The following is a 21,743-nucleotide window of genomic DNA, read 5'->3' on the forward strand; positions in this document are numbered from 1 at the left end:
TAAAAAAGTTAATTAAGTAATTTTGGAATATAAGCAAATGTTTTTAAATAAATAATATTTTCCAGATGCATTAATTCATTGAAAAATCCTGTTCCATTTATTGGTGATGTCACCCTTTTTTAAAAATACATTTTTATATAAAATAAAGTTTGTGTCTCAGAAATAGATAAAGACGGTCTAGATTGGGTTCAAAGGCCAAAGTAAATGGGAGATACTCAAAGTTATTCAATAAATAACCCATTAAGCAAAATTAACATCAGTTTAATTTTGTTTCATAAAAATATTAAACATTTCAAATAAAAAATACAACTAAAAAAGTCTGCAGGTTGTGCTTTAATTTCACATTTCAGACATTGCACAATATTTACAAGACACTCATTTTGATTGTGTGATATAAAACAGTTTTTACTCCCAATATAAAATCTGTTTAACTTCTCATGTTAAACAATAAGAATGACATACATGCAAGATAGCTTTGTTACTAAGTTAATGATCCCTTGAAATTTTATGTGGCTATATGATGATTGCTAAATGTGTTAAACACACACACACACACACACACACACACACACAACAAAACAACAACAAAAACTTAGAACAAATTGGTTATCCTGTGAGCTTTTTTTCTTTCCTTCCTTCTTTTCTTTCTGGTATATTGCATTAAAGAGAACCTATCTATAGACATCATTAATAATAATTGTCCTTAAGGAACAATATAAATATAAGCTAAACAAAAATAATAAGGAAGATGCTATGTAAAAAATCTTATTATCTAAAAATCATTGCAATCTTAAGCCATATGTAGACACTAGTAGCTGTGACCACTGCATTGCAGAAGCTAAAATGAGAGTACGTTTTTCTTCACCAAAAATCCCAACGTTCATAGGAGCAAACAAACAGCGACATAAGCAAAATATTCACTATATCAGAAATAAAGCACAGGCCTTTAGAGTCATTATCCAGTGAACTTGTGTCCTTATATGAGAAAGGGCAGCCACAGGCATCTGGCCCCTGAAGTTCTCTGGTACCCACATTTGGGATGTACCTTTCTTTAAGAAGATGGCCGTCTGTGGAAGTGAACTCCTTAAATAACTGCCTGCAGTTATGGCATGGTTTAATCTATATATATAAAAGCCTAATATGTGTCCAACCGTTTGACCATTCAACCGGTCGCTATGATGTGCACTGACCATCAGGGGGCAGATGCTCCGACCAGTAGGTTAGCTTGCTGCTGGGGTCTGGCTCATTGGGACTGCCCTGGAGCCCTCCCGTGGTTCCTCCCAGTCTGGCCAACCTCCCGCGGTCCCTCCCTGGCCTCTAAAATAGTTCTTCTAATTAATTTCCTTTCAGTGTGCACGAATCCGTGCACTGGGCCTCTAGTCCTTTATAAAGACTCTTCACAGAATCTGAAGTTGAATTCATAGAAATGCAAACGAGGGATGATGCCTGATGAGTCAATCCAGGAAGGAGAATTCTTCATGGGTGTAACATCCATTTCAATGACAGACTTTGTTCCCACTGACTCCAACTTCTTTGTTTCGTTTGTGAAATTACAGGAGAAAGTCTCTAGATAAAGTGCTTTCCCTATTGCTAGGTTTAAATCTAAAATAAAACGTATCCCTTAGAAAAAAATATAAGCTCAGTGTTAACGTGTGTTTTTAGGTTAAGTGAATTGGATTTGTGGCTGTTGCTTTTCTAAAAACATAACTACAACAGTGAAGAAGGTAAATTATCATGTGAGTAAATCCAGGGATTCTGCCTCCGGGATGTGTGGAAAACTATTCTGAGGAAAAGCACGAAAGTGAAGGTTAACAATGGAAGTACCCTGTGACACCCACAGAGCTCAGCTTGGTTCCCATACTTTGCCTAAGTGAGCAGAATCAGGGAACTCTGGAATCCTCTGTGTTCCGTCATGTTGTGCCCATATAATTCATTAGAAACCCAAGGCTGTAAAATCGTTCACTCGTCATTCCAAAGAAAGCAACATTAAAATTCCTCAGGCCAGAACACATTTTAAGTGACACTGATTTCTTTGACCCTATGCAATCACATTGGACAGTGAACGGGGACTGTAAACCACCACTACCTTGTTTTTATTTTAGTCTAAAATATAGATACTGTATTACTGATGATTCTTAGATTAGCATCACGACCTTTAAAAATCCTCACATTGAGTACAAAATACATAAATATACAACGAGTTGAGAAAATATTACTTATTTGTGAGATAAGGAAAAAATGGGATCAGAGAAAATGTACATTGTAACGTCCAACTTGTCTGAGCATTTTCCAGTTTGGGAACTCCTTGGTCGCTTGGGCCATGTCCTCAAAATTCTGTCTAGTCTGTTTATGATTTCCTTTCAAGAAAAGACAAGGAAAGAAAGAACCAAGTTAAGGAAAGCTCCTTGTCAGAAATCTGGGAATGCCTTGATGATGGACTCGTAGGTGGGCGGAGGCGGCGGGGAGAGGCCCACGGGAAGGCTGCTGCTGGACCAGTGGAAATCAGGGCGCCGCAGGCTGTGAGCGGTGAGGATGGTGGGGGAGGTCGGGGAAGCGGGGAGAGTCATCACCTGACTGTCAGTTTCCACGGGAAGTGGTGGACTTTGCAGAAATGGATGGAACGTGGAAGCCCTGAAGCTTGATTTTCTGGGAAAGGAATTGCCTTGTTCCAGGGAAGCTTGTCGCTGGAAGGTGAGACTGGCCAGGCTGAGGTTGCTGCGGCGTTCGCAGCCACTGTGGCGGTAAAATCCAGGCCGGTTGAGGCCGTGAGTATAAGAAGACCTGGGTCGCCGACTTGAACTCCAATGGGAGATGCGGGCACTCGCTCTTCTTCGAGACAAACAGACAAACAGAGCCCAGATAAATCCTCCGATGACAAGCCCGATAGCCATGGACACTGTGAAGGACATGATAAGATCCTCTGAAACGAAGAAACAAAAAAAACCAAGCAGGTAATTGATTTGTAAGTAGGGACTCAACTGAAAACACAGGGCAGAATGCAAATAATAACTATGCAATGGTGTATTCAGGGTGCCTCCTCCCAAAAATGTATACACACTTTAAATAATTATTAATTCCAATGGGCTAAACCTGAAAAGAAAGAAACATTGCAATTAATTATTCAAAGTGTGTATACACTTTTTGGGACATCTTATATGATTAAACCGATTTTAAGTTAGAGAAATAGAAAATTGTACTAGGTGGATATGAACAAGTGGAAGCTGTTACATTTCCATTTAAACAAAAGTGGTTCTCAACCTTCCTAAGGCCACGACCCTTTAATACAGTTCCTCATGTTGTGGTGACCCCCCAACCATAAAATTATTTTCATTGCTACTTCATAACTGTAATTGTGCCTCTGTTATGAATCGTAATGTAAACATCTGATATGCTATATGTGTTTTCTGATGGTCGTGACCCACAGGTGGAGAACCGCTAAAATAACATTTTATCTGTATCATTTCATGTGGCTTACATTATTTTATCATCTTTAAGAAAGAAGTCATAAATATAGTCCCGTTTTTTTTTAAAGGCCATTATTTAGCTCATAACGTTTTTATAGGGTTGCAAATGTAGTTGAAAGATTATTTCCATTTGAGTTACAGTAGTAAGTAATGCACCAAGTTCACGAGGAACTTTGTAATCATATTGATTTTGCCTTTTCCTCTGTCTGTTCTTATCAAGCATCAATGTCTCCCACCTGCAGGGTTCATGATATCTCACTTTCTGAGCTCATTCTGAGAGAGGAAGTGTTGGGCTAGAACCACCTGGTGGGCTGACGGATTTATGTTCTATTCTCTGAAATTCTGGACTGTCACTTATATCTATGACTCATTAATGACATGACCTATCCAGACTACTGGGCTCTTTCTTGGACCCAAAGTTCTGGTTCATGCTGCCATCATGTCCTTGTTTTGATAATAAAATTCCTGTCCCCTGAATTTCCATAGAATCCTGCTATACACCAGTATCCTTCAATTCACAGAACTTGTATTTGTTCAGATTTCCTCTTCTGGTGGGAAATGGGGGAGGGCAGAAAACCTTACCAAAATGGAAATTCTACCTTACTGCTCCTTTGTGAGAACTACACGCATATTCTTGAATGAAACTGGGTAACAGAGCCCCTGCTTTGAATGGAAAGACACCCTGGATATCAGAAGGCCCCTCCATCCGTACTACCCACATTTCTCCATTCTCTACCCCACAATCTAACCCATGAGCCATGTTGATTTTCTCACTAACACAAAGCCTGTCCTTCTCTCTTAAATTCTGTGCTTTCCCATGCTTTGTTTTGTTTTTACATCTAGATACAATTTTTACATTTCTGTCTGGAAAACTCATTCTTCAAGCTCCATTTCATGTATAACCTTTTGGATAGAGACACATTTCATTAAAAAATGTTACTCTTAAGTAGAGGAGTAAGCTATCTTATCTAATTGCTTATCTGGAAATTAACTCCGCGGGGTTGTGAAATTGGGAAAACAAAAGAAGGGGGTTTTCAAATGCTTTGAAGTTCCTTTCAGGAAGAGGTAGAACCTGCTTCCCCACCCCTTGAATCTGGTCTGCCTTCGTGACTTGCTTGGGCCTGTAGGACTCAGTGGAAATGAAGCTGTGCTAGCACAAGTCTAAGTCTCAAGAGGGCTTTCAGCTTCCGCCCCCTCTGCTCTCAGGAACCCTGCAGTTGCCAGCCTGTGAACTCCTTCAGGTAGCCTCTTGCTTGTTGAGAGATCCATGGCCCAGCTATCCTTGTGGCCCTGGCCAAGAGCCCGTCAAACTCCAAATATGTAGGTGGGATCATTTAGATCATTCAGATTCTAGTCAATCCAACATCTGAGTGTGATACTTGTGAGAAGGCCAGCGGGAAATGCATTAAGCTGATCTGCATCCAAATTGCCAACCCCAGAATCATGAGCCACATCAATGATCATTTAGGCCACTATGTTTGGGGTTGGATTTTTACACAGCAAAAGCTAACTGATTCAAATTCAGCTTCATCCCTAACCTGTTTGTGATTTTTAAGAAATTTATTTAGACTCATTTGTTTTATTATTTTTTTTTAATGGAGTTAGACTTTATGATTGCCAAGGTTTGTTTTTTACCAGTTTGTTGTTGTATTCTATGAAAATCAGTAATTCAGAAATAACAAAATAAGCTAATGTTAATGAATTTCTAAGACTGATTATTGCTCCTTAGTTTTAAGATATATTTCATGTCTTTCTACCTTTTATTGTTACATTTATCTCCCAAGGAAAGATTATATTTGTTATCTCCTACTTTCACAATTATCGTTAGAAATATAAAAATCCTCTAAGACAATTGTTTATATTAAATCTACACAATAATTTTTTTATAATAGGAAGATGACTTCTGAATTACAAGATGATTCAGGAAACATCTCTTAGACCCAGTATTGTTCTTCCAAAATGTGTCTCACAAAAATAATACTGAGTCATAACCTGAAAATGCAGTCTCTTGAGATGAGGATTTTATTGCGTTAGACTCTATCTGGAGAAAGCAAATAAATAAAGTTAGAACCTAACGTAAGCCTTGCTAGTAATATAGTAAAATTCCAAATTAACCTCTACCGGGGCCCCAAATATTTGGAGCCCAGAAAAGAAGTTATAGGAATTCAGAGTTTCCAAGACAATGGCAGCAATGTAAATAAGAATTCTCCAATATTTCTTCCAAAAGGAAAAACAAAAAAACAAAAAAACAAACACAAAACACTAAGAGAACAACAAAATGAACAAATAAAACTATACAAAACCCATGCCTTCAGTATAATTAGAAGACAATGACATCCAACTTCAAGTTACCTAGAAAATGAACTATGAAAAACAATAGAGACGCCAATCAATTACCTTCCATGCTTCCACCGAAAGCTTTCATGGAGAAGAAAGGCAATTCTGTAAAAACTGAAAATGATGAAAAGGTGTTCTGGTCCCTGAACACAGTGTTTAGGAAAGAAGCTTTTGGTGCATACAGACATGTGAGGAGGCACATTTCTTTGGAAAGACTGCCAAAGGTCACCTCTCGTATGATTGCATTTATATGAAATGTCCAGAACAGACAAAACTGTGCAGATAAAAAGCAAATAGTGATTGCTTAGGGCGGGTGGGAGAGATGGGAGGGAATGGGAGTGACTGCTATGGGAACAGGGTTTCTTTGTGAAAGACAAAATGTTCTCAGATTAGATTGTGGTGATGGTCACACAACTCTGTGGCTATAATAAAAACCACTTAAATGTACCCTTTAAGTGGGTAAAGTCTGTCTCAAAGCTGCTTAAAACAACAAAGGTAGAAAAGGAGAGGAGTTTTTGGTAACCGCACAATGAAGGAGAAAAGAAAGAGTAAGGGGACAATTTAGGGTCCTTTGAAATAAAAGAAAATTAAAAACTATTAAAGGACCCACAATTCCTCTCCCACCTTCAGCGTCTAGAAATAAAAGTCAACCAGTAAAAACATCATACTTTGCAATACTGAGGAAAAGAGGATTCTAGAATGACTCCCAGGATTCTGGGGTGGGAAGGCCAGGGTGGACACCAGATTTGAAAGTCTGTTATGAACAAAAATACTTGGGAAAATTATGGTAAACAATGTTATGTTTTCTATTGACATATTTCCCTGAATCAACAACCTCCATTAGAGAATTTTAAATAACAACTTCAAATATAGAAACAGGGATATGGAGTTTTAGCTAAAACAAACTCTTAAAAATGCCTTGGACTCAAATCTCTCATTTTATTGATATTGAAAGATTGTAAGGTTTATATAGTAGAACTAACATGGTTTTTTTTAAATCCTCACTAAGGATATGTTTATTTATTTTTAGAGAGGGAGGAAGGGAGAGAGAAACATTGATGTGAGACAGAAACGTGGGTTGTTTGCTTCTCCTAAATGCCTCAACTCGGGATCAAACCAGCAACCTAGGTATGTGCCCTGACTGGGAATCAAACCCAAAACTTTTCGTGTATTGAGCGGCATTCCAGTCAACTGAGCCACCCCGCCAGGGGTGGAACTAACATGATTTATTTTAACAATTGAATATGGACAACCAGCACTGGTCTGGAGACTATGGCTTTCATTCATGTACAACATAAAAGGGGGAGACAAATAGTCCAGTTCACAAAGTATATGCCCTGGCTTTTGTATATAAACTTATATAACCACTAGGGTCTGATTGAGGATCCTACACATATCAGGATATAAGCAGGTATAATAGATGAGGTCAAAGACATATATTTACTTTATTTAAACTAAATGGAGATAAAAACCAAGATCTTGAAACTGAGTTGGTTACCCAGTAAAAGCATTTGAAGATTTGCAGGAGTTTCCATACACAATCCCAGTGTATCTACCCTTTCAGCCTGTCAACCACAGTCTCTTCTGGCAAATAAAGCATTCCTAATGGTTTATCTATAGTGAGAAATAGCATCAGGTTCAATGTCAAGAAAAACAAATTAGAAACTTTCAAAATATATAACCAGGGGGAAATAATTTCTTCTCGTTAAAGTGATTGAGAAAATTAGCAAAGGAAACCAAAATACATGACATGAGAAATATATTTATATGCCCGGTGACTTTGATTTCCAAAATATATTATTGTTCTGATAGAAGAAAACAAGGGTCATATACAAACTCTAGTAGATAAGTTGTTAAAGAATATTTTCAACCACCACAATCTTCTTAAATGAAAAATATAAATTTTGTGAGTAGAAAGATTATTATTTTTAGTGGCACTAAAAGTAGAATAATAGTCTCACAAAAGCAATTTAATAATATATCTATTTTAAATTATTATTTTCTATGGGTTGTTAATATTTCTATTTGACATTGTAGACCTTGGTCTGGGCCCACAATGTAGGCAGAATAGATAGTTTTGATTCAAAGTATGTTGTTATTATAAATGAAAGACTGTATATGATTATATACATAGCTGAAGAGGATTCAATATTGAATGCTAAAAGTACCTGAGAATAATATGTACATATTAATAATAAATTATTTAAATTTTGAAAGCATATAAATACAAAAAGATGGAGCTACAGAAATTATAAAAATGAGAGAGAAAATTATACTGCCTTAGATATGGATTTGCCTAATTTTATTGTTCAGTTGAGTGCACATGCCATGAAAATGACTTCCTTTCCCATGTGGTCAAATATCTGTTTTAGAAGTTACTGCACTAATTCTTATGTCCTTGCTATATATGCAGAATTTTTTAATACTTACAAATGAGAATAACACAAGACTCTCTAAGACTTGCTGAAATATATGGTAAAAAGCTGATCTGTCTGGCTAAGCACCCTTAAATACTAACTGCAAGAACAAGTATGGAAATGCAGAAAAGCAATAAGAAAGAAATATCAAGAATCACAATTATAACAGCCTGTTCCAGAATGGTCTTCCATAAGGAGACTTTTTGTTTATAGTGAATGATTTTCTGACACAAACGGTGAGTCCAGAAAATATCTAATAAAAACAGCATCTATTGGCCATACAGCTTTAAAATTATGTAGTTCAATTCTGGCAGACTTCTGCCCATAAATGTGGGGAGCTTTTTTTTTTTTTAAAAAAAAAAAAAAAAAAAAAACTTACTATAAAAGAAAATATACCTGAAAAATATATTGACTCAGATATTTCTCTTTTGAGGACAGTTTGCTTATTTCTCAACATTCTTAAGGGGGGAAAAATAAGCCATGACTTCACTTCACATAATTACAATATAATGCAAATAATGAGACCAAACAATTACTTTTAGAAATGCAGATATTCATTTGAAGGCAAATAAGAACAAATTCTAAATCAGTAAAGTATATAGATGATGTATTATGGAATTATACACCTGAAATTTATATAATTTTATTAACCACTGCACCCCAATAAATAAATTCAACAAAAATAAATAAATAAACATAAAAACAAGGAACAATAAATAAATAAGATCAGTAAGGTATGGCATATAAATTAGGTATTGTTATTCTAATTTGTATTGTGTTTCTATACAACCAGCAAGGGACTGGCCCATACATCCTCAATGAATAATTTTTATTATAATGGGTATTTAACTTACCCAAGTCATGTTATTCATTTTGGCCTAATAACAGTCACTACAGTGCCTCCCAATTCTAATATTCTAATCTTGAATCTGGTTTTTAGTAAATCTAATCATTACCTCAAATTTTATTAGTATTAAAATTTAGTAGAGGCTACCATCTAGTGGCCTTGAGTTGAATTGTTCCAATATCTGAAAAGTAATTTTTGTCTTTGATAACAAAATAGAACGTTGATCTAGTCACAAAATCCTTTACAATTATCTATAATAATAAAAGTGTAATGTGCTAATTAGACTAGATGTCCTTCCAGATGACCTTCTGGACAAAGCCAGGGCTGTGAGGGAAGCCTGGGTCCCAGGTGCCAGAGGGAAGCCCGTGCCAGCAGCGGGGGAAGGAAGGCCTACTCTTGCACGTATTTCGTGCATTGGGCCTCTAGTAAGAATAATAAAGCTTAACTATTACCAAAGCAGGCTATGTATGCTGTTCTTGGTTCCCTCGAGTATAGAGGAGAATGTTTCAAGCAATAAGATGTTGGCAAAAGCTTTTTAGAGAGAATAATATTTAGGGCAGAGAAAACTCAATGGATTACAATAATTTCAACAGAATAATTACTTTTATGAGTATATCATCTGCCAGAAAATCCTCTTTGGTCTGTTTTCACAATGCCTCTATATCCAGAATTCAAATTCTTATTTAACTGCTCTGCCACCTTTGTGGTCCAACCAACCAGCATCTCTGACCTGGAATAGTGCAGTAGCCTTTTATCTGGTCTTTTTGTCCTACTCTCCCAATTATGTTCTATCCTCAATATAATAGCCACAGTGAACCTTTGAAAATGTAAGTCAAATCACATCACTCTTCTGTTCCAAACCCTCCATATTTGAGTAAAAGCAAACTCCTAAAAGTGGCCTCTGTAGATGGAGGTTCCAAGTTGACGTGTATTTAATTATCTCTGCTCACCTCTACGATTTGTACTCTTCTACTAGCTCGTCCAACTCCATCTGCACTGCCCTCTGCCACCAGACTCCTTCCTGACTTAAGGCCTTGCATAAACAGTAGAAACATCCTATATAATAAAATCTTAATATGCTAAGTGTCCAGTCATCCAGTCAGCCGTTCAACCAATCAAAGCATAATATGCTAATGATATGCTAAGGCTGCTCAACCGCTCACTATGATGTGCACTGACCACCAGGGGACAGACAGTCGACTGGTCGACCAGTTGCTATGATGTGCACTGACCACCAGGGAGCAGACACTCCGACTGGTAGGTTAGCTTGCTGCTGGGGTCTGGCTGATTGAGACTGAGCAAGACAGGCCAGACGTGCCCTGGAGCCCTCCCACAGTCCCTCCCCAACTGGCCAACCTCCTGTGTCTTTTCCCGGCCCTGATCATGCACCAGTGGGCTCCCTGGCCTCTTGCAATCCAGGACCCCATGGGGGATGTCGGAGAACCAGTTTTGGACTGATCCTGCAGGCCAGGCTGAGGGACCCCACTGGTGCACGAATTCATGCACTGGGCCTCTAGTGTAAAGATAAGATTCCAAGTAAGCTTTTGTGGATTGATCCTTTCAGGTATACTGATTATAAATACTGGTTAAACCGCACACCCTTCCCTTCCCCTAAAACAACTCCTATCTGCAGGCACTGAAGAATGACCAAACATAGGCAGTTACTAGAGGGAATCTGACACTTGGAAGAAAAGAAGAGCAAGCACTAGATTATTTTTCTACTTTTCGAAACTTCTGGTCAGAGCACCGTTTCCAGTCTGAGTCATGTGGGCAGATGAAACTCCATCTGAAAACCTGCGGCATTTCCAGTCTGAAGAAACCGCGGAAATGAGGATCCTACATTTTATTGATAAACATTTCCTGTATCTATGGTGGACTCTTGAACTGTATTGCAAATTCCAAATAGCACAGCTAGAGAAAAAGACAAACAGATCAAAACACCAACAAACTAAACTAATCTGAGGTGTGAACTGCCTTTCAAGAGACAGGCTTTATAGGGATTTTAGTTGGGGGTCTACACATGTATTTGCTTGTGAAAACAAACTAGAAAAAGGGACTCTTATAGGTAATATAAAAGAATCCAAAAGCCCATTTAAAATGTTCCGAATACAACGCAAAGCTGCTTGGCGTGAAGAAACAGGAAAATGTGACCCATTCTAAGAGAAAAGAAAGTCAGCCCCTTAAGACACTAGGATGACCCAGATGTTCCATAAGCAGACAAAGATGTCATAGCAACTGATATATATGTTTAATGATGTGAAGGAAAATGTTCATAATGAAAGAAAAAGTAGAAAGTATCAGCAGAAAAATGGAAACTATAAGAAATAACTAACTGTACAAAGGAAATATCAGAACTAAAAATGTTATCTCAAGAAACAAAGGCCCTCTTTCTCCAATACCTTAATAGTATGCCCCCCCGCCCCCGTGCTACCCCCCCTCACCACACACACTTTAGAGAAAAAGTCGTAGGGAAGAGGAAAGAGGGGAGACCCAGTTCATGAAATTAAGGATTACTATGTTAAACTTGCTCAAGCTTTTATACTGACATCCTTTACACAATTCTGCCTCAAGCCATTCACTTCTCAACAAATGTGGCTTGTGGGTACTTACCTGTGCATATTTGCTGATAACTTTTCTCCTGAGCGCCCGGAAATTCTCCAGCTATGCTGCATTTCTGCCCTAAAACCTCACACGTTGCCTGTTATATAATGGGTGGCCAATCAATGCTTCTGAGTAAACTAATGAAGCAGATAGATAAGTATATGAATGAATGAGTTAATGAGTGAATGAAGGAAAAATGAATGACTGAAAAGTCCTGCCTAGGATTATCTTTCTATTTGAACTTATCTGATCTCCTTTCTTCTAAAAAGGATGTAGGAACCCTTTCTGCTGTATTTTTTAAAAAGTTGTACTATATTACCAATCATTGCCATTTTACCATATATTATCTTGTATTAGTCCATGACAATAAAGGCATTTATTTGCATGTGTATGAGCACATAATCTCCTCCAAGAATGTAATCTTGAGGACAGACAGTGCCATTTGGGAGAAGATTTATTGAGGTAAATAAATGCAAGCTCCTAAGTCAATGATGCTAGCCAAACACACACATAATGCTAGCCAAACACACACGCAATGCTAGCCAAACACACACGCAATGCTAGCCAAACTTACACACAATGCTAGCCAAATACACATACAATGGTAGCCAAATATACACACTATGCTAGCCAAACACACACATAATGCTAGCTAAACACACACAATGCTAGCCAAACACACACAATGCTAGCCAAATACACACAATGCTAGCCAAATACACATACAATGGTAGCCAAATACACATACACTGTTAGCCAAACGAGAAAAGCCACATGGCAAGACAGGAAGTTTAACCACAGGTATTCTTTAGTACTCCAGGTACCAAGAGGGCAACTCAGTTTAAGGATGCTTCCCTCCTATTTCATTACGTTAGGGCACAGCAAACTTTCCCCAGTTGTTTCTTGCTGGTTTTGTGGGCAATGTTTATAGCAATAGTTTTAAGCAAAACTGAGAAATGCAAGGGGGTGTCTTCCTGTAGGTCAGTGATGGCGAACCTATGACACGCGTGTCAGAGGTGACACGCAGACTCATTTTTTGGTTGATTTTTCTTTGTTAAATGGCATTTAAATATATAAAATAAATATCAAAAATATAAGTCTTTGTTTTACTATGGTTGCAACTATCAAAAAATTTCCATATGTGACACGGCACCAGAGTTAAGTTAGGGTTTTTCAAAATGCTGACACGCCGAGCTCAGAAGGTTCGCCATCACTGATCTAGGTTGTCCCTCTCAGGCTAATTGTGTTGTCCACCCTTGCACTAATTGCTTTAATGCTTGCACAACATGTAGTAAGTATTGAGGGGCAATTACTATGAAAATGCAAGCTGTCATGATTGGAAATAGTCATCATCATTTTATGCAGCTTGAGTGTGTTAAGTCTGGGAAATTGATATGCTTAACGCTCAAGTTTTGTTTTTCTAAGCTAGTCTTTCTTTACTTCTCCAAATTCAAAGTGAGAAGCAGCCAGTTGCCTTTGGTAGCCATGGATAACGCCTTGCACTGCATTTTACAAGATTATCAAAATAGTATGTCTGTAGAATCAGTGATCAAAATAGATATCAATTTAGATACACATAAGAAAGAAAAAGAAAAAAGATGGGCATTTATGTTTTAAGAAACTTTTATCTTTTATATATTCACATTTACACTTTTGCATTTTCCACTTAAAATTCCTTACTTCAGAAAAAAATAATGTGATGTTTTATATATTTCCCCCCAAACATTATTTCTGCTCAACATATTTGCCCTGATTTTGTTAATGCTTATCAACATAACACTTCCCTTCCTGGTTTTCGTTACTTTTATATATTTCCCATTGTATTCACATACTACGACAAAGAAACTCTAGGAAGTATCTTTGGGACAGTAAGTTTGAATTCCTTCTCAAGCACAGATTTCTATATTTTAAAAAAAATTATCATTTTTTAGGATTGGCAAATAGACTCCAACTAAACATCTGCTCTTACAGATTCAAGTTTTCTTAGTGATTACTGTCCATGTGTTAGTCAGTGGATAATGATTTCCTTTGCCTAAGTGAACCTGGCATTTAGTTGTTGGAAAAAAATAGATTTGGCTTTAACAATTAATGTTTGCAGTAAGAGTTACTTTGCTTTTGAATTCATTTACACTGCTACTTAGATTTGTAACGATGAATTTAGTGTAAACACACTCTCTAGCTGTTTTTTGGACATTCACTTGCTCTGTTATGAGGACACCAAGTAGTACTGTAACAAACGTACGATTAGATGTCTACAAGTCTACAATCCAAAGGCTTATCATCTATTGGTGTCTACCTGAATAAGCCTATCATGCCATTTCTTAGATATGCAAATATATTATTTTCTTCTTCCTATTTTGTTATATAATTATTGTAGATGTTCCCTGATATAATTTACAAATTGAAGCAAACGTAACTGGTTGATGGTAGAAAGAATTATTAATTCCCTCATGTGAGTTTCCGTGATGGTGGACACGTAGATGAGGTTGCCAGGAGCAGCCGGACACTGCTGCTCACCTTTCCCCTCATTGTTCCCAAAATATCCCCTTGAATTGCAACAGAGGATTAAAAACTTGTTCTGGATTACTAAACAGGGATATCCATCTATCCATAAACTCCATTTTCTCCTCTAAAGTCTTTTTCTGGATGTAATCCAAATTGCCCCCTTGATTTTTAAAATTTCCCTGAACCCAAAGTACGTGTCCAGTTCACATCCCAGTCCTTCCCTGTCCCTCTAGCCTGCACAGCTGGTGACACTGACTCCACCGGCCGCCAGCGTTTGGGCAGCAGCTGGGTCCGAACACAGGCCTTCTGCGTGGCGCCTTCTCTCCTGTGCTCGGCGTCCTCTGTAATGTTACATGTGGTGTTATTCCCGCTTAGCTTTTTCTAGTTCACTTTCCCCCTCTAAGTTCATAATACGATTCCTTCTCTTATCTCTGATTTATTAGTTAGGTTCACTAGGGAATTAAAAAGTGTAGCATTGACCATGTATGTTAAGGCAACCTCTGTAGGAATTCATGGTTTCATTAAATAAAATACATAACCCGTAACCTTTAACAAATAAAACTTCACTTTCCAACAAAAGCCACATTATCCTATTCCAAAGAGCAATTCCTGCCACCTTGCTTCTCATCTTTATCCTTATTCCTTTCTAATTGTATTTTGTAACACCAGCCAATCCAGTCCTGTTGCCCAGATTTTTCTTGCGGGTTGTAATAGCCCACTTTAAAGACACTGTATATTAATATATCTATTATAATCAATCAATGAAAACAGTCAGTTTACAGTAAACAAAAGGTCTCAGAGAAATCCAATGTTTTCGTAAATCACACAGTACATTTCTCTGCACACTAATTTTAAATTTGAAACAGGTAAAGAAAATATCTTACCCCAAAAGTTTTCTGGCCACGGACTTCCTAAACTTGTTGTGTTATTAGCCATAATATCCACCAGCAGTAGAAGAGAGAGGAGAAAAAAGAGAAAGAAAGAAAAGCCAGTGTGGCCAAAAGAAGCACTTTGATTCCGTCTTTGTGGTTCCGCAAGAGAAAAATAATTTTCACACAACCCCTCATATGCTTGTGTTTGCATAAAAGGAAACAAGTGTATCATGTTTCCTGCTTTTATACTCAAATTAGCAACTGTTTTTCTTATCTTGGAATTCCACATGGTTCCCGAGACAGAAAACAATTTCCTTCTCGTCATTTCCTCGGCGAATGTACTGAATGCCTCCTCTTGGCCACCTCCAAACTGCTTTTGGGATAAGAGACTTTTTTCCTGCTCCTTTCGCAATCTCCTACTGGCACACATAGGGAGATTCCAAACTCAGCTGCAGCTCGGGGTGACACTTATACAGGAGAGAGAGAGAGACTGTTTTCCAACGGTTAAAAATTACCTTTAAATAGTAAGTTATGGAGGGGAACAAATTCAGAAATCCATGTCCTGTTCAAGGACAATTAATTTTCTAATACCTCTTTTTTATATAAATCTGTTGCTTTTCAAAACTCTTAACATGGTTCATTCTATTTGGTATGTTAATTTTGAAAATTTCTTTATTTCATCAATATTTATCTAATATGTAATTTAGATTTAATTACAATTAGTATTTAAATATGAAAAGAAGTTTCTAGAGTGAAAGAACCTATTTTTAAAAAGTTGATAAAAAAATAAAAGAGATGCTCTTTTATTGGACAAAGAGCAATTTTTCAATTGTAAAAAAAATAAAAAGTAAGCCCAGACAGTGTGGCTCAGGGGTTGAGCATTGACCTATGAACCAGGAGATCACAGATCAATTCCTGGGTTTGACCCCTAGAGTGAGCGTGCAGGAGGCAGCCAATCAATGATTCTCTCTCATCATTCATGTTTCTATCTCTCTCTCCCACTCTCTTCCTCTCTGAAATCAATAAAAAATATATTTTTAAAAAGTAACTAGTAGGAGAAACATAAATACAAACATTTTATTACATCAGAATTTTAAGTGCTACAGCAAGGAGTACGTGGAGCACAGTAATTTTTTCATGGGGAGGTGTGGAGAAGGGATGGCCCTGGTATTGTGTGTGAAAGTATGAAAATAATTTTACCCAGTAGTGAGTGGATAAAAAGGTAGAAAGGACAACATAAAAGGAGAGGAATGATTCCAGTCCTCACTGGGGATGTTCTGGGGATGACAAGAGAGTATGCAACGTGTGGCCATAGGAAAGGCTGACATGAGACTTTCCAGGAGATGTGGGTTAGTTAACATTTCAAGTCTCTGTCTACAAGCTTTACTAGTTTAGGCTAGACCCTCTGAGCACTGGGAAGTCATTGTAAGTAGGAGTCAGTGCTAAGCCATACTTAGTAACCTCGCTAAACTGCATTCAGCCAGCTAGGTTCCTTCATCTTTGCCTAATCTAGCACTAGCTCTTGCACAGCTTGCATTCACCTAACTGGCCATGGACCCCCTAAATGGAAGTGTGAAGCAGCAATCATCTTTGTGAAGAAAGATACTCCTGAATATCTGAAACAAAAAACATGAAGCTTATCCTATATTAATTTTTGTACTCCTAATTCTCTAAAAACTAGGTTGTTTCTGCTCATTTAAAAAATTTCTTAGACTTGCATTAACTGTAAATGTACTGGATATTAATATATAGGCCACCAAAAGGAGAATAATAGAGTGTTATAAAAATTCAGAGACATCATTGGGAAAATATGAAGACTCATCTCTATGATATTCTTGCTGAGGTTTAATCCATATACTCAAATAAATAAAATATCCGTACTGTTGCTTAAGGAAAGCTAATGTGGGGTCTCATTTTAATAGTTACTTTTACCTCTCAATATTTTGTCCAGTCAAAATTTATAAAAATAGAAAAGTAAAAGACCATTTTATTTCTAAAAATATATATTATGTGGATAGAACGATATTGAAATACTTCTAAATTATTCCAGAAACAGTAGGATTCTTCAATTACTGTATTCATTTTAAAACCCGCATTTGGTTGTATTATAGACAAACAATTCAATACATAATAATTGCAAAAATGGATGCATTTTGATACGGAATTATACCAACCGTATTTACTCTGAAACAAGAAACCCAGTGGGTAGAAAGGATGAGCCTGGCTTGGTCAAAACTGCCTTCTGGGCAGAAACAGAGTTCGCTCTGCCTCAGGCCTGGGATACAGGCTGACTTCCTCTTATTGTCTCATATCTGAGTATCTAATTTTCTCCCATAAGTTTCCACTTTTGCAGATGGTCAGAGCCATCAAAATTCTGAAGGAAACTTGTTTTCTATCAATATTTATAACCTAGGAATACTTTTCTGTTAACAACTTGTTGATAGCATTCGTTCTTATCTGTGCACGTAATTTGCTGGGTAAGGATTCGTACTGTGTTTTGGCAGGGATCCGTGTAAATGGGTGTTTATATCTATGCGATTTTCGAGTCCCATGACTTGTAATGCCAAAACAGGAAGTCAATTTTTATCTTTCCAAACTGTAAGGTCTGCTTTTCTACTCTTCGTGATTGCACAAGGTGGGTCTTTAGATCTGGATTCTCCACTCGTCCTAAGACACATTTGGGGGCTTGTTCCTCCCCCATCGTCACAGGACATACTCCCTCCCTTCATTTAGGCCTCTTAATAGTCCCCTTGTCTCAAGTGTCCCGCTAACCACTCCCTCTCCTCTGACCCCGCGTTACCATTTTCTTCAGAGCGTTTATCAGGCCCTGACTTTGTGCTATACGTGTTTTTGCTTTTTATTTGTCTCTTAGGCTCTGCCACGAGAGTTAAACTCCATAAGGACAGAAATTTTACTGATCTTGCTCATATCTGTATATACATGGCTAATACAGTTCTCTTAATAACATGTTGTTAATAGATAACAAAGCAGGCTCTTATTAAATATTTAGTCAATAATAAAATAACTCCAAGGGATCTGAAGATGAAATTGTTTTAGCCATTCCATGTCAGGTTAATAAAAAATGCCATTTACCACTTAAAAACAAAAGTTAAAGATCTCTATTTATAGGCATTCAATAATTTAAAAGTGTGAGTTAGTACTTGATATAGAGTCAAACAATACAAAAGAACATTGTCAGACAAACTCAGACTTAAGATAAACATTTGACTTTAAACTTTCTTTTGTAGCTTTACTTTTTTTTAACTATCATGGATTTGTCTTCCTCATAATAAATTGATCCAAGCAATTTAGTATTTTAGAAAAAAAAAATCCAGATAAAACTAAGACCTATATTACAGTTTATAAGTAAAAAGTACAAAATGAATTGATTCAAGTGCCTTAATTCTTCAGAAAAGAGATATTGATATATACACTGAGAAAAGAATGAAACTTCCTTAACCTGAAAAATAGTATGAGTTAAAAACAAATTCAAATATCATAATTATTGAAGAAATATTAAAGCATTCCCTTCAACAGAACATTTGACCACTGTCATGATTTCTATTCAAAATCAGACAGCATGACCTTGCTGGGACCATGAGAAAGACAAATAAATATACTATGTAAAGGATTTCAAAGATAAAAATGAAAGCATAATTTGTTGTAGGTTGTAAAATTGTCTACATTGTCACAAACAATGTAAGATGTTCAAAGGAAAGAAGTCATTACTAGGAAAATATTACAGTAAATAAAAAAATATAACAAAAAATATACAAGATTTATGTGGAAAATGATTTTATTGAAGGATAAAAGAAAATGTGCTGGTATAATAAATAATATGTTCGCAAATGGGAACATTCAGTACAAAAAGATGTCAATTTTCTTCAATACAGATAATTTTTAATTCATAAAAATATTCTAATATCACTCTTTAAGAAATTTGGCAAGCTGATTCTAAAATACAAAGGGAAGGTCAAAGGGCCAAAATTTATTTTAAAAATTTTTTTAAAAGGGCCAAAAATTGCTAAGACACTTAAGAAGAAAAAGGACCTTAGAGGACCTGTAGGTACTGGGGCTTTTTAGAATGCTGTAGTATTTAGTACAGTGTATTTTTTTTTTCTGTTTTAGTAAATTTTGGGGGGTGGCACTGGTTAACAAAATTATATAGGTTTCAGGTACACAATTCTACAACACATCACCTGTACACTGCATTGTCTATTCGCCACCCCAAGTCAAGTCTATGTGCCCATCACCATTTATCCCCCACACTCTCCTCCATCCTCCCTCATTCCCCTCCTTCCAGCATTCACCACACTGGTGTCTGTGACCATGAGTTCTTTCTCCTTTTTTTTTCTATGTTGCTCAAACCCTTCCCACCTTCCCACCTTCCCGACAGTACAGTACAGTACAGAACAGTACAGTATATTGTTGACTCGGGGAGATGAGCAGACTAATGATGCAAAATATGAAATCCAGAAATGGATCTGGGACAAGTGGAACCTTGATATATGATAGGTAACAATTGCCAATCTATATTGAAAGATGGTATGTTCAGAAAACCATGCTGCTGTTCAACTGAATATCCACATGGGAAAAAATGAATTCCTCATTTGCACCTACAAAAATAAGAGGCCCAGATAGGTACTTTTAGAAGGTAATGTAGAGAAAGACCTGTTAAAAAATATACACCAAAAACACAAACCTAGAACAAAGATTGATTAAGCTGAATATATTAGAACAAAGGACTCATGTCCATCAAAAAACTTCAGAAAGAAAATAAAAATACAACTCACAAACTGGCATCGAAATTTAATTGACTTAGTACATTGATTTTATATCCAGTAAATGTTTGTAAGGCTCTTATCATTTCTAATGCTTTGTCAACAGAGTCTTCTGAATGTTGCATGTAGACAATCACTCCATCTGAAAATAGTTACAATTTTATTTTTATATTTCCAAAGACATTGTAGTATATAATGGAATGCCACATGTTAGGTACCAGATGCAGTAATTCTTCTTTTACTTTGGAAGCCATAGGACTCTGTGGGAGGATTCAGGAAACTTCCCCTACACACACCTGCCACAGCATTACAGGTTCTATTCTCAAGGGGACCTGAGCTCTGCTTTACATGATAGACTCTGGGTCTAAGGGGCTAGCTCAAGTCTCCAAACCAAGGGAAGGATCATGAATTTTCAATGGCAGATGTCAGCCAAGAGGCTTAACTTTTTAACCCTGAGGAAAAATAACACTGTTTGGTAATTTTACTGAATAAAATACCAACATACTAAAAATCAACGGTGTTCTTAAATATCATAATCTAGAGGCCCGATGCACAAAGTTCATACAAGAGTAGGCCTTCCTTCCCCCAGCTGCTGGCACCAGCTTACCGCCAGCACCTGGGACCCGGAGGCCCCCCCTACTCACCGCAGCCCAGGCCTCCCTCTTTGGGCCAATGTGGAGCCCCCTGATTGATTGCCCTGCTGGCCAGTGGCTTGGGCCTCCCTCTTTGGGGTGATCATGGGGCGATGGCCGGGACCCCGACCAATTGCATAGCACCTGCCTTGACTGGCCTGGCACCAGTAGGTGTCATAGCTGTGGTCCTGGATAGTCATCAGGATGGTTGTCCGGATGGTCTTTCTGTTGTTCGCCCTTTCAGTCAATTTACATATTATGCTTTTATTATATAGGCTAACCAATAGAAAATGTAATAAAATATAGCCATCTTAATGAGAAAAACTATAAAATACTTAAGGATACACATAATAAGAATTATATATACACTAGAGGCCCAGTGCACAAAAATTTGTGCACTCGGGGGGAGGAGGAGGGTCCCTCAGCCTGGCCTGTGCCCTCTCGCAGTCTGGGACCCCTTGGGAGATAACGACCTGCTGGCTTAGGCCTGCTCCCGGGTGGCAGAGGGCAGGCCTAATCCCTAGGTGCAGCCCCTGGTCGGGCTCAGAGCAGGGCCGATTGGGGAATTGGGGCGCCACCCCCTGTCATGCACAGAGCAGGGCAATCCGGAGGTTGTGATGCCACCCTCAGTCACGCTCAGGGTAGGGTCGATTGGGGGGTTGGGGCACCATCCCCTGTCACACTCAAGGCAGGGTCGATGGGAGGTTGCGGCACCACCCCCTGTCACGCACAGAGCAGGGCCAATCAGGGGGTTGGGGCACTGCCCCCTGTCACTCACAGAGCAGGGCCCATCAGGGGGGTTGGGGCTCTGTACCCTGTCACGCACAGAGCAGGGCCCATCAGGGGGTTGGGGCACCTCCCTCTATCACCCACAGAGCAGGGCCGATCAGGGGGTGGGGCGCCGCCACTGTCACACTCAGGGCAGGGCTGATGGGGAGGTTATGGATCTACCCCGTCACACACAGAGCAGGGCTCGTGGGGTGGGGGTGGGGGGGTTTGGGGCACCGCACCCTGTCACACACAGAGCCGCAGGGCGATCAGGGGGTTGGGGAGCTCCCCCCTATCAGGCACAGAGCAGGGCTGATCAGGGGGTTAGGGCGCCTTCCCCTGTCACAAACAAAGCAGGGTGGATAGGGAGGTTGTGGCCCCGCCCCCTGTCACACACAGAGCCGCAGGGCAATCAGCGGGTTTGGGCGCTGCCCCCTGTCACGCTGATCCCAGTACCGGGAGGCCTCATGGCTCCGCTGATCCTGGTGCTGGGAGGCATATTACCCTTTTACTATATAG

The 21,743-nt window shown here is 38.3% G+C and overlaps 1 protein-coding gene across 3 annotated transcripts; it reads right to left on the reverse strand.

The window, feature by feature from the left end:
• Positions 1 to 1,261: 1,261 nt before the first annotated feature.
• MYCT1 (MYC target 1) lies at positions 1,262 to 15,254 on the reverse strand. 3 transcript variants are annotated; one of them, XM_036317657.1, is made up of 3 exons: positions 15,056 to 15,245; positions 5,862 to 5,915; positions 1,262 to 2,920 (listed from the first exon to the last, which is right to left on the reverse strand). In XM_036317657.1, exons 1-3 carry the CDS (start codon positions 15,105 to 15,107, stop codon positions 2,409 to 2,411), a joined length of 618 nt encoding a protein of 205 aa, XP_036173550.1. In that variant the 5' UTR covers positions 15,108 to 15,245; the 3' UTR covers positions 1,262 to 2,408. The 3 variants fall into 3 exon arrangements, with proteins under 3 accessions (XP_036173550.1, XP_036173548.1, XP_036173551.1); XM_036317655.1 differs by lacking the exon at positions 5,862 to 5,915 and having other exon boundaries at positions 15,056 to 15,254; XM_036317658.1 differs by lacking the exon at positions 5,862 to 5,915 and having other exon boundaries at positions 1,262 to 2,896.
• Positions 15,255 to 21,743: the final 6,489 nt, after the last annotated feature.

The sequence above is a fragment of the Myotis myotis genome, unplaced genomic scaffold (assembly GCF_014108235.1).
Source record: "Myotis myotis isolate mMyoMyo1 unplaced genomic scaffold, mMyoMyo1.p scaffold_m19_p_7, whole genome shotgun sequence".
Taxonomy (NCBI): Eukaryota; Metazoa; Chordata; class Mammalia; order Chiroptera; family Vespertilionidae; genus Myotis; species Myotis myotis.

Coding starts and splice junctions, on each gene's coding strand:
- MYCT1 (XM_036317655.1), bottom strand. CDS start 15,254: ATGCAAACACAAGCATATGAGGGGTTGTGTGAAAATTATTTTTCTCTT. Junction 2,921..15,055: donor GTGGCCAGAAAACTTTTGGG/GTAAGATATTTT, acceptor TCTTCGTTTCAG/AGGATCTTATCATGTCCTTC.